This window comes from Labeo rohita, chromosome 7, assembly GCF_022985175.1.
Source record: "Labeo rohita strain BAU-BD-2019 chromosome 7, IGBB_LRoh.1.0, whole genome shotgun sequence".
Classification (NCBI taxonomy): domain Eukaryota; kingdom Metazoa; phylum Chordata; class Actinopteri; order Cypriniformes; family Cyprinidae; genus Labeo; species Labeo rohita.
In genome coordinates, this window is record NC_066875.1 from 3,810,768 (window position 1) to 3,823,313 (window position 12,546).

At 32.6% G+C, this 12,546-nt stretch overlaps 1 protein-coding gene across 1 annotated transcript; it reads right to left on the reverse strand.

Moving 5' to 3' along the window:
- Positions 1 to 5,532: 5,532 nt before the first annotated feature.
- tyms (thymidylate synthetase) lies at positions 5,533 to 11,823 on the reverse strand. The gene is made up of 7 exons (XM_051116212.1): positions 9,771 to 11,823; positions 8,731 to 8,804; positions 8,455 to 8,629; positions 8,095 to 8,196; positions 6,435 to 6,610; positions 6,008 to 6,079; positions 5,533 to 5,798 (listed from the first exon to the last, which is right to left on the reverse strand). Exons 1-7 carry the CDS (start codon positions 9,991 to 9,993, stop codon positions 5,661 to 5,663), a joined length of 960 nt encoding a protein of 319 aa, XP_050972169.1. The 5' UTR covers positions 9,994 to 11,823; the 3' UTR covers positions 5,533 to 5,660.
- Between the last annotated feature and the right edge of the window lie 723 nt (positions 11,824 to 12,546).

The following is a 12,546-nucleotide window of genomic DNA, read 5'->3' on the forward strand; positions in this document are numbered from 1 at the left end:
AGGGCTGACGTCAAATCATTAACATGTTTCCCCGTGATTTTTTTCTAGCATGGCGTAGGAACATTTCCCACTTAAAAATAATTGAATTTCCTTATTTTATTCATTCTAAGGAATTAAATAAAAACAGAATATTAATTCACATCTTTTCCTTCTTCTTTCTTCCCATAAGAGTGGGCGCCGCGATCTGTAAATTTTATGGGTCTGGCTTCCGGTCTCATCTGCGCCTGGCTATTTTTAGCTGTACAAAACAGCTGGTTTTGCTGCTTGATATTGCACATATGTGTCTTGCCATATTATTTTAATGTAATATCTTAATTATGAGCACGCTGGTTTGTAGTGCAAACAGTTTTACCAGACTGCATGTTGTTATTTTTCTAGTTATTTCCCTATCGCGGCTAATAAACCGGAAGTTTCGCCCATAGGCTTACTTCCGCGTTGAAGAAAAAGGTGGATATAGGGTAAAAGTATTCGAATATTTCAATCATAACTGTATTACGTTTAGATGTAATTATGCTGTTGTCCTGCAGGTGGTTGCATGTCTCCTTCCTTAAAGCACTTCTTACTAGGATGCTTTTGGGAAACAGTCCGTATTCCACGATGATTCGTGGCGATAGTTTCTACAATCCTTTGGGAAACGCGGTTGCGAGTTGCGATATTTTATAAAGCATTTAGACATATTCAGGTTATTTTAAACTTGTTTTTGTGTGTCCTAGAAATATTTGGCAACTCAGTCTCTTCAGATCCTAAACCAGGGCTGGTTTGAGAAACTGTGGAGAGATAGAGAGCTGTGTCAGAATGTGCGAGTGAGTCACTAACATTTTCCCTGCCATTTTCATGAACCGCACGTAAAGAGGAGAGACAACTCCCAGGCGCGTTTAAATGCGTCATTTTCAACCCGTTTCATCTTTACCAACGTAATTTAAGGAGGCGAGAGGTCGATTTTAATGGCCTTCAGTGGAGAAGCTTCAACTCCCTAAATAAACTCAGAGGAAACATCTTATCAATAAAAGTTCATTTTGTACTTATCTACCTTTGGAGTTAACATTTTAATTGCGTCCTGAAATCGGGGGAGTAATTAAAAACGGAGCCGTCAAGTCGGACAGTTCCTTATGGCAGATAATGTGGATTAGAAGCGATATTTGAATAAACACGTTGTAGACGTTTAACTTCATGCAGCAGTAAAAATACCTTTAAGTCAATATTTTCTGTAGGCAGAAATCAGAAAGAGCTCCAAGTAGGCTACTTAAAAAGACAATATCTAGACACAGAATAGCAAATTTGGAAATTTCAGGAATGCTTTGCTAACGTTCCCATTAAGAAGCGAAAACATTATATTTCTAGTGAGTGCAACGATTAATCGCGATTAACTGCATTCAAAACAAGCTTTTGTTTACATAATATATGCGTGTATCCTGTTTAAATTGATTATGTATATAAATACACACATACAGTATATATATTGATAATATTTACATGTATTTACACATTAATATTATATATAAGTATATTTAATATTTAAACATTTTCCCTAAATATAGCCGTGGATATGTATTTATTATATGTACATATAATAAACATACACAACACACAGATATATTATGTAAACAAAACTTTTATTTTGGATGTGATTAATCCATGCACAACACTAATTATTCCTAGATGTTTTCTGAATGTTTTTTTTTTATTTATATATATATATATATATATTTATTTATTTATTTATTTATTTTTTTTTTTTTATTTATATATATATATATATATATTTTGCAAACATTTTGGGAACGTTACTTTTTTCTGAACATTCAGAAACAAGTAATTAATATGTAAATACAATCATCCAACTGAAAAACATTCCATGAAGGATGTATACATTTTTCAGAGGACATTATTAAAGGAGAAGTCCACTTCCAGAACAACAATTTACAGGTAATGTATGCACCCCCTTGTCATCCAAGATGTTCATGTCTTTCTCTCTTCAGTCGTAAAGAAATTGTGTTTTTTGAGGAAAACATTTCAGGATTTTTCTCCATATAATGGACTGATATGGTGCCCCGATTTTGAACTTCCAAAATGCAGTTTAAATGCGGCTTCAGACGATCCCAAATGCGGTTGTAAACGATCCCAGCGCAGAAAGAAGTGTCTTATCTAGCAAAACGATCGGTTATTTTCATTTTTAAAAAATTTAAATACTTTTTAATCTCAAACGCTCGTCTTGTCTTGCTCTGCCTGAGCTCTGTGTATTCTGGCTCAAGACAGTTAGGGTATGTCAAAAAACTCCAATCGTATTTTCTCCCTCAACTTCAAAAATAATTTCAAAATCATCCTACATCACTGCAGAAGTACCGACACAGTCTTTGCAAAGTGAATATGCATAGAAGATCAAACACCCTCAACAAAAAAGGTAAAACAGCGATATAGGGAGATTTTGAAGTTGAGGGAGAACATGAGATGGGAGTTTTTCAGCATACCCTAAATGTCCTGAGGCAGAATACACAGAGTTCAGAGAGAGCAAAACAAGACGAGCGTTTGACATTGAAAAGTATATAAATTGTTTTTTTTTTTTTTTTTTTTTTTTAAAAATAACTGATCATTATGCTAGATAAGACCCTTCTTCCTCGGCCTTTGATCGTTTACAGCTGCATTTGGGATCATTTGAAGCTGCATTTAAACTGCATTTTGGAAGTTCAAACTCAGGGCACCATATCAGTTCATTACATGGAGAAAAATGCATAAATGTTTTCCTCAAAAAACATAATATCCTTACAACTGAAGAAAGAAAGACATGAACATCTTGGATGACAACATTATCTGTAAATCGTTGTTCTGGAAGTGGACTTCTCCTTTAAAGAGCAGACAGCTTTGAATAAAACTACATGCAACAACCAATCATTAGTAGTAGTAGTAGATAGCATTTTGTTTTGATGATTCCCCAACAGACATTCTACAAATTATTAGTAACATTGCAAGTTCTTGTCAAGTTATGCTACTAACCTTAAAAGTCCACTAATACGCTAATGAAAGTTAATTGACATGTAGTTGCAAAGTTGCTTAGTAGATTGTCTAAAGTAGACTGTCAAATAAAATGTTGTTCATAACTTTGAGAGAACCTTGCCAGAACATTAGCCAAATTTTAATTAGCAAGTTCTATATTAACTGGATAAAAGCTGGACTGTGATGAACATTTTGAAACGTGCACACACAAAAAAAATTACATAAATTCTGGAAACTCCAAAGAAATCCCCTAAAAGAATTATGCTTACAGTATGTTGCACAAACCTCTAAGGTCAGCGCTAAATACACACACACACAGACAGACAGACGTTACGTTATGTACGTTACGTAAATTAATAATACTGCATCAGACAGGTTCAGAGTCATAACCCATCCAGTTTTGTCCCGTCCAATAACCTGTTTGCTTTTATGGCTCATCTGAGCATATGTCTCTGTTTGCCTTAATTAGTCAAATATGCTTGTGTCTGTGTTCTTTATGAGGCAACTATGACATTTTATGCATGAGGAAGTGTGCATAACATACTACACTGTAAACATGCGTGCAACTTGTTTCAGCAAATAGTCACGCAATTTTGTTCAAATTAAAAGTATATTTGCATTCCACGTGCTCTGAGACAATTAACATCTTCCTTCTCTTGGTTTCATGCATGTGTACATCCCTGTGCTTAAATATCACATAAATGTCAAATGATTCAAAATGAGTAAGAGTACTTCCTAAATAAAATTAAAAATTAACTATTTATATTTACTATAATAAATTAACAGACCCCAAAGTAGGAACTCAGTGCAACAAAAGGCAAGTCAACAGTGTTTCAAAGCGGTCAATCAAACTGAGATGTAAAATTTTTTTGTATGCGTATAAATTATATGTGACCCTGGTTCACAAAACCAGTCATAAGGGTCAATTTTTTGAAACTGAGATTTATACATCACCAGAAAACTGAATAAATATGTAAAAATCTGGAATCTGATGGTGCAAAAAAATCTAAATATTGAGAAAATCACCTTTAAAGTTGTCCAAATGAAGTTCTTAACAATGAATATATTTTAAATCAAAAATTAAGTTTGGATATATATTTACCGTAGGAATTTTACAAAATATCTTCATGGAACATGACCTTTACTTAATATCCTAATGATTTTTGGCATAAAAGAAAAATCAATCATTTTGACCCATACAATGTATTGTTGGCTATTGCTACAAATATACCCCAGCGACTTAAGACTAGTTTGGTGGTCCAGGGTCACATATGTAGTTGTGAATTGGGCTTAATTTTTTATATGCAGTGATATGGAGGATTATAAAATCTATAAGGCTTTGTACAGTTTATAGCAATTTGATTACACAATTTAACTATTCATAGCAATTACAAAGCAATAACCATTTATTATCCATTATTATTTAGGAGCCAAATAAGGATCTACCCATTTTCTGATTTTGATATTCTGCAATAGAAAATATTAACAGGCTGGAGTTTTCTGATCATCTATTGACTATGATGGATTATAACACCATTCAAAGCTTTCAAACCTGACATGCAGCCGATGAAGAGAGGATAAAATTGTCTGTTCTTATTTCTTGTCACTCTAGCTGCTGTATTTTGAATTATCTAAAGCTTTATTATCCAAATCAGGCAACTTACTAAACCAGGTCATAGTTTTCACTTTCACTTGTGTGATGTGGCAGTAGCAAGGGTCTGGAGTCATCATATCAGCTGGTATTATAGTACTGAATGACTGCTTTTTCTGGGCCAATCTATCAGTAAGTAGTTTACTTGGTCATTTGAATGTACATGAAGTCTTGAAAGTACTTGAGTATATGTATCTTTTAAATGTGGGGAATTTTTAGCATTACATTTATATTTATACAAACATTTGCCTAGCATCCTGCAAAGTCAATCAGCTGTGTTGATTTCAGATATATAATGATTAGGACATCAAGAATAGCATAGCACTGTCATATATGAGCTTTTTTCAGATATACTGGAAATGGCCAAAAGGGGGCAGAAAAGCAGAGGTTAAAAAAACCCTAAGCAATTAATTTAACAGTTAAAACACATTTGTTCATAAAGCACCCTTTGATCACAAAAGTACACATGTTGAAAAGAAGGCATTTAGTCTTAAAACTGTTTTAATTACAGTTTTAAAAAGGCTCAAATACTGTCTTAACATGACAGAGGAGCAAAAAAGTTAAGTGTGAACAACACTGACCAACAGCTTACCACGTGTGTCTGTTGTTTAGGCTTGCATATGTTTGGTTTCTATTATAATCATGCACAGATGTTAACAAAAATCATTTGCTTAGCATGTTTTATGTATGAAGCATTTGCTCAATTTGACTATATTTAAAGTCAAGGTTTGATTCGCAGGATGACATTTGCAGATTCAGCTGTATCCAGACTGTAAATTTGGGCACTGCTGATTCCAAGTCAAATGTTAATTGATAAGTTAAATGCACAAATGTAGTTTGATATTTCAGCCACATCATTTTTCACTTCAAATGAAACATTAAGTTGGTCCTAACGGAGAATACATGTTATTTTAATGAACATCAAGACGACTCCTATTAATATATGTACAAAAGGTCACATTAATTTTTTTAAATTCTAAAAAAGTATTTATTTATTTTTTTTAAATGTTTATAAGGTCTAAACAGCCATTTGCATTTTGATGACAGGATGGGGATTATAGTCGTAGATCTCAAAATCCTCTGCTTGGAAATCATTGATTCGTTCAACTTTGCGTTTGATCCTGAGTTTGGGGAATGGACGTGGCTCTCGCTGAATCTGTGAGTACAGGACATGAGTTAGAAACATACTTTCCTTACATACCTATTGCAAAATATGTAGGCGTATTTATACTTTGAATCTGAAATTTAACTGGACAGTATTGATGGGTGATGGTGATATAATTTAACAAACAATGAAATTCTTATTCAAAAACACCTATGGAAATAATGCATATAGATTAACTGTACTGAATTTATGCAACATACCTGCTCTTTCAACGGCTCGATGTGATTGGTGTAGATGTGGGCATCACCTAATGTGTGCACAAAATCCCCAGGCTACAAGGAAATAAATAATAACAAAAGATGAGTACAAAATGAGTTCTAGTTTGGTTAGTCTATCAAAATTGACCGAAAATTTTAAAAGGTTTGTTATGAGACCATACAGCACAAATAACTTTTGTTATACTTGAAATAACAAAAATTAGACAAGTATATAATAGATAATATATTTTTTTTATTTACTGGCTACACAAACCTAAAATTCCATATTGAAGTCTAATAAACAACTTATAACATGGCTGTCCAGATTACTTGTTTTTGTCAATTGCTGCATTCTTATGTTAATTATTTATGTATAAATTTCACTATACTGTATAACTTATTAAATCATCAGACTGAGAATTGTGTTCACCTTGAGTCCAGTGATGTGGGCGATCATGTAGGTCAGTAGTGCGTAGCTGGCGATGTTGAATGGCACACCCAGACCGATATCACCAGAGCGCTGGTACAGCTGACACGACAGCTCACCGTCTGACACGTAAAACTGACACAACGCATGGCACGGGGGCAACGCCATCAGAGGGAGATCTGACAATAAAATTCAAGTATAAAATTAGTCTGTCATCATCAGTGTTGGGGGTAACGCATTACAAGTAATGCGAGTTACGTAATAATATTACTTTTTAATTAACTAGTAAAGTAACACATTACTTTTGAATTTCTAAGAAAATATCTGAGTTACTTTTTCAAATAAGTAACGCCAGTTACTTTTTTCCCTGTTTATTGATTGACAAATCTCCTGTCTGGAAATTAGGAGTAAAAATGATGTTACTGTATTCTAGACTTAATGTGAACATACATTAATTCATCTCACTCACAAAACAACAGACTCAGTATTCCTCAAAATTAATAAAAACAGTGAAATGCAAACTCAGAATATGATGCAAACCTGAAATAATTAAATATGTTTAATAAAACAAATATTGTTTATGTATTTAATCCCATTTTATTAACCAGTGTCTTTGCTGCTGACCTTCGATGATGCAATTCAACCATACTAATAAGCAAAAATTACTTTAGATAAACTAACATTTGTGCTTTTTTATAACTGAAGAGTGATCTCCTGCATAAATGCACTTTTCTGTCAGCCTGGTATAAAAGGGCTTTTACATTAGAATTGTTTTATATTAAAAACAAAGAAGCAAGCCCTGCCCAGATTTAAAAAGTAACGCAAAAGCAACGTAACGCATCACTTTCCATAAAAACTAACTAAGCAACTTAGTAACTAAGTAATTACTTACTTTTTCAGGGAGTAACGCAAAATTGTAATGCATTACTTTTAAAAGTATTTTTCTCCAACACTGGTCATCATGCATAAATATTTAAGTTGTGGTAATAAGGAGAACTATTTTTACTTTATATTTTTACATATTTAATTAATTTTTAATTAATTTTTAAATATACTTTTACAAATGTTTTGAGTAATTGAAATACTGGTGAAATAAAATATCAAATGAAAAACTTTAATTTTTAAACTTAAATAAGTTGAAATGCTAAAATTGCTAAAACTAAATTGCTTTTGTTTATTTAAATGCAAAAATAGTTTTGGTAATTTAAATAAAGATGAAATAAAATATAAATATTAGATAAAAAGCTTAAAAGAAAATAAAAGTAACAAAAAAGAAAACTTTGCAACTAAATGAGACATTTTAAGTATTAAAATTGCTAAAACTAAACTGCTATTGTTTTTTTTATTGTTACTGAAATAAACTTAATGTTTTTGGTAACTGATATAACACTGAAAAAAAAAAAAAGTTTTAAAATGTAAAAATTAGAAAATGTTTAAATACTAAAATTAGCCTTAAATTGAATAAAAATAAATTAGAAAAAAATATTCACTATTTAAACTAATCAAAATGACATAAACACATACATTTGCTAAAACTTTACTAAAAACATAACATAAATAAATCCAACCTAAAACATTAATAAATATGATCATAATACATACATAATACTAGTTGCTAATTTGATTGAATCAACACTAAAAGAGTTATTGATTTGATCGAGACCTTTGGGATTCCAAGCGCACATGATGATCCTCCGGTCTTCTGGGTTTGACTTGATGGTGTTGATCACTTTCTGTAACTGGTCAACACCTTGCCCAGAGTAATCTACATAAAGAGATGAAATCATAGCCGAGCTTAGACACAAAGTCTTCCCATACATGCATTAAGAGAAGTGTTTGAAACAGCTTTCAAATTTATCAATTTCCCAAGGAATTTTTTAATTAACAAAGACTGCATGTAAAACCTCAGGCACGTCTGTCCTACACAATATGCTCAGTTACCCATGTATCCGACAGTAAAGCACATTACTGCTACAGTATTATGTGTCATGCCAACTGCCTGTATATAAAGCAGGACATTTACCAGTGTGCATGTCTTTGTATTCAGCTCCAAAGTGTCTCCACTGAAATCCATACACCGGACCCAGATCTCCTTCCTCCCGATCAGTAAAACCATTCTTATCCAGAAAATCCCTGGAGCCGTTAGCATCCCAGATTCTCACTCCCTTCTCTGACAGCTCTTTGGCATTGGTTGAACCCTAAAATCAATTAAAAAAAAATGCAACTAATTCAACTTTCTATAACATTTAGAAAAAGCTACAAACAGAAATAAAACCAATAGTACGGGATATTTTCCTACCTTGATAAACCACAGCAGCTCCTCCAATATGCCTTTCCAGAAAACCCTTTTGGTCGTCAGCAAAGGAAACTGGTCTGTGAACAGGCAGTTGATTTTTATTAAAAAACAAAAAAACACATTGCTTTTGGCTAAAATACAAATCGTTTATCTATAAAATTGCTTTCTTCAGTGAAAAAGTCATCTAATCTGAACCAGGAGAGAAATCTGCACAGCATCGTTTACAAACCAAAACAGCCCTAAACAAATATGCAAATAAATTTTGATGTGAGAGGACAACAGAGGATTGAGTTTTTACTGGAGGCAGCGTTATTATGGACTCATTTTAGCTGGAAGCGACAAATTTTTTTTTTTACCTAAAACAATTAAATGCTAGATGTTAGATTTTTGCTTCACCACACATTAAATGATGGGCTGGAGTGGTGTTGTAGATTATTGTGATGTTTTTAATCAGCTGTTTGGACTCTCATTCTGACGGCACCCATTCACTGCAGTGGTTCCATTGGTGAGCAAGTGATATAATGCTACATTTCTCCAAATATAATTAAGAAACCAACTCATCTACATGATGGATGGCCTGAGGGTGAGTACATTTTAAGCAATTTTCATTTTTGGTTGAACTATTCCTTTGAGATGCCTTTATTTTAACATCATACTACCAAGAAACCACATCTTGCATTTGTTGCATTTTACTTAAGTTTATGTTTTATTTGCATTTGTTAGTGATTCACTTTTTTTCCTGCTTTGTTATCTGGTTTCCTGGTAAACTTACATTGCACTATAATAGCGTTTAGTGAAATGCAGTGCTGTTCATGTTCATGAAGCTGTCTGTCACACTTTTTCAGGATACAAATCGTTGCAAAGTAGCTTTACAGAAAATTAAAGTTTCTACATTATTCATGAGAAATGTATTGTTTTGACTTGTGTGTCCTAATAAACTCTTTGCACATTTTTTTTCTTCTCTTCTGTTTCTATTTCTAAAAGTTTTGTCTTTGATTTTTGAATATTGTATATATATATACACTGTCCCACATCAGACTGACCTCTGAGACTGTATCTCGCCTGTGCCCCAAACACAGAAATCACCCCCGTCCCGGTTCGGTCGCCTTTCCTCACGCCGTTCTGCAGGATGAACTCGACCAGATTCAAATAACCGCGCTCGTCACAAAACAGAGAGAAGTCCTTTTTTCTTCCACTTGCATCTTCTGTCTTGTTTTCTGCCTCAGTGCAATGCCCATTTGTCAGTTCCACCGCGGTGCTGGACATTTTCTTCAGCTAAAGATTCTATTCAATTCTAAGCTCAAGTTAAAAACAAATGCACCTTTTATTATTCCCGCGAAACTTCTTCTTCTTTTAGTTTTTTGGCGGGTTACAGACAGGGTTGCCAGGTCTGCGGCACAAAACTAGCCCGAGGGCAAGTGAGAAACAGCCTAAAGTAGTGCTATGACCATATCCCAAATATCAAAACTCAAAATATGTAATTTCCATACCTAAACTACATATTTTACAGTCTCTGTTATGCACTTTGATCATAAACACAGCTCAAAGGCTTCCTACCAGTGACAAAACTTAACATCTAACGCAGTAGAATGCAAAATGTTTAAATACAAACATATCATTACTAATGTAACTTCTGCAATATTTCAACCCTTTAACCCACGGGGGATAGCCTAATCAGCCCACGGCAATAGTTTAAATGTAGCCCACTACCGTGGAAAAAACGCGGACTTGGCAACCATGGTTGCAGAATGTCGTAAAAGCTGCATACCGCCACCTATGATATTGGAGTGTGTCAAATCATTTCTTCATTGATCTCGACTTGTAGTTTCCTAACAAGACCGGTATCATATAAAAATGTAGCCTAATTAATGCCCTTATAATTGATTATTTCCTGATTTTAGTACGTGCTCTGCATTTTCTTTATATTTACATATATCTGTATTTTACTTATCAGTTCAATTTTTAATTGGAATTTATTTGGATAACGCTTTTAAGGATACAAATCATTGCAAAGCAGCTTTATGGAAAATTAAAGTTTCTATATTATTCATGAGAAATGTGTTGTTTTGACTTGTGTGCCCTAATAACCTCTTTGCACAAATGTTTTCTTCTCTTCTGTTTCTATTTCTAAATGTTTTGTCTTTGATTTTTGAATATTGTAGTAACATATACTCTACCTTTATTATCTGTAAACCAAATCTTTTGGCAATGCACTATTTGTCGATGTATTGTATAACTTATTTTTATGTTTAAAAGATTTTTAGACAGCTTATTGTTCGCCCATTCTTCTAAATCCTTTTTATATATTTTTCAAAATTCCCAGGAGTTACATCAAGATTTTCTTGTCTAACCTTGCAGTCATAACCAAAATGGTCAAAGTAAGTTGGTTCAAATTAAATCTATTGGTATTTCATTATTTTCTACCAATAGTGCATTAATTGGAGTAGTTTTTATTGCCCTCACACTTAGTGTAAACTTTGTATTGCATTTTTTTGTTTAATTTCTCTAAATTTGAATTGTTTGCAGCTCCATATATCATATATCCATAATATATCATAAATCTCATCAATACTCAGTAGTACATTCCCTTTTAGTTTCAATATGTTCTATAGCGTTCTATAAGCTTTTGTAATCTACTATATATTTTTGTCCAACCATAATATCAAATATTTAATATCATTCTTTAACTCCTCCCATATTTTCATAATACATTTATATATTTTCATAATTAGACCCCAATCTCATTTCATAACTGATAAACCCATTTGTAAGACCAATTTCCAACATTTTTTTTTATTTCTTAGATTAAGCATCAACATGCTTAATATTTTTGCCTCCTTTCCAGATCATTGAATCTACGTCATCTAAACATTAATCATAATTTTGAATAGAATAGGTCTGATCACAGTTATTTGTTTAATTCTGTTACTGATGGTAAAAAGTTTTGTTTCCTGTTTTACTAATTTTGTCCTATTTGTTTAAAATTTCATTACACAGTTGTAAAGACTGAAAAGATTCATCCGTTTGTTCTATAGTTCAGTCTATAATAGTCTAAATTTCCTGGTTTCTTCCATGGTTTAAGAAACAGTAGAATTATTGCTCCTTCCCATGACATAAGAATATAACCTTCTCTCCAAGTTTTGCTCAGGTCTAGTTGTTCATTGCTAACTTTTTTTTTTTTAATATAATGCATATAGCTCCAGAATTTAAACAACTGTACACCAGCATCTTGACATGTTTAATTACATAATTAATTAATTATATATATATAGAGAGAGAGAGAGAGAGAGAGAGAGAGAGAGAGACAGAGAGAGAAATATATTGTTGATCTTACCTTTTTTTTAACCAGGGGCCTGTGGACCCCTAGTGGTCGTTGACGTAAAATATCAGCATATTTCATATAAATATTTGTATTTCTAAAATTTTGCTATAAAATAAAAGACCAATATATTTGAGCATATAGCTAAATATTGAACAAATTAACTTGAAAAATAATTTTAGTCATCACAAAGACATTAATGACATCCTACAAATGAGCAAATGGTTACAAATATAACGCTGGTCCAGACTGACAAATCTACACCATAGGACAGAAAAAAGGCTTATTTTTAAAATTGATAAATATCCTTAAACCCTTGTAAATTTTATATTATTATGATATAAGTATTATAAATGTATTACATTTGATATTTTAAAAAGTTTACATGAAGTTTCTTTGGTCTAGTAATATTATGAATCTTCTTGTAGTCTCACAAATACACCTGGGCAACTGGTGAAATGTGACAAAGAAATACTGTAAATATTGACCAAACTAATCTG

Excerpts from the sequence above, each read along its gene's own strand:
- tyms (XM_051116212.1), bottom strand. The coding sequence starts at position 9,993 with ATGTCCAGCACCGCGGTGGAACTGACAAATGGGCATTGCACTGAGGCA. Across the intron at positions 8,805-9,770 it reads GGCGAGATACAGTCTCAGAG|ACCAGTTTCCTTTGCTGACG; the intron begins GTCAGTCTGATG and ends GCCTGTTCACAG. Across the intron at positions 8,630-8,730 it reads AGCTGCTGTGGTTTATCAAG|GGTTCAACCAATGCCAAAGA; the intron begins GTAGGAAAATAT and ends AATTGATTTTAG.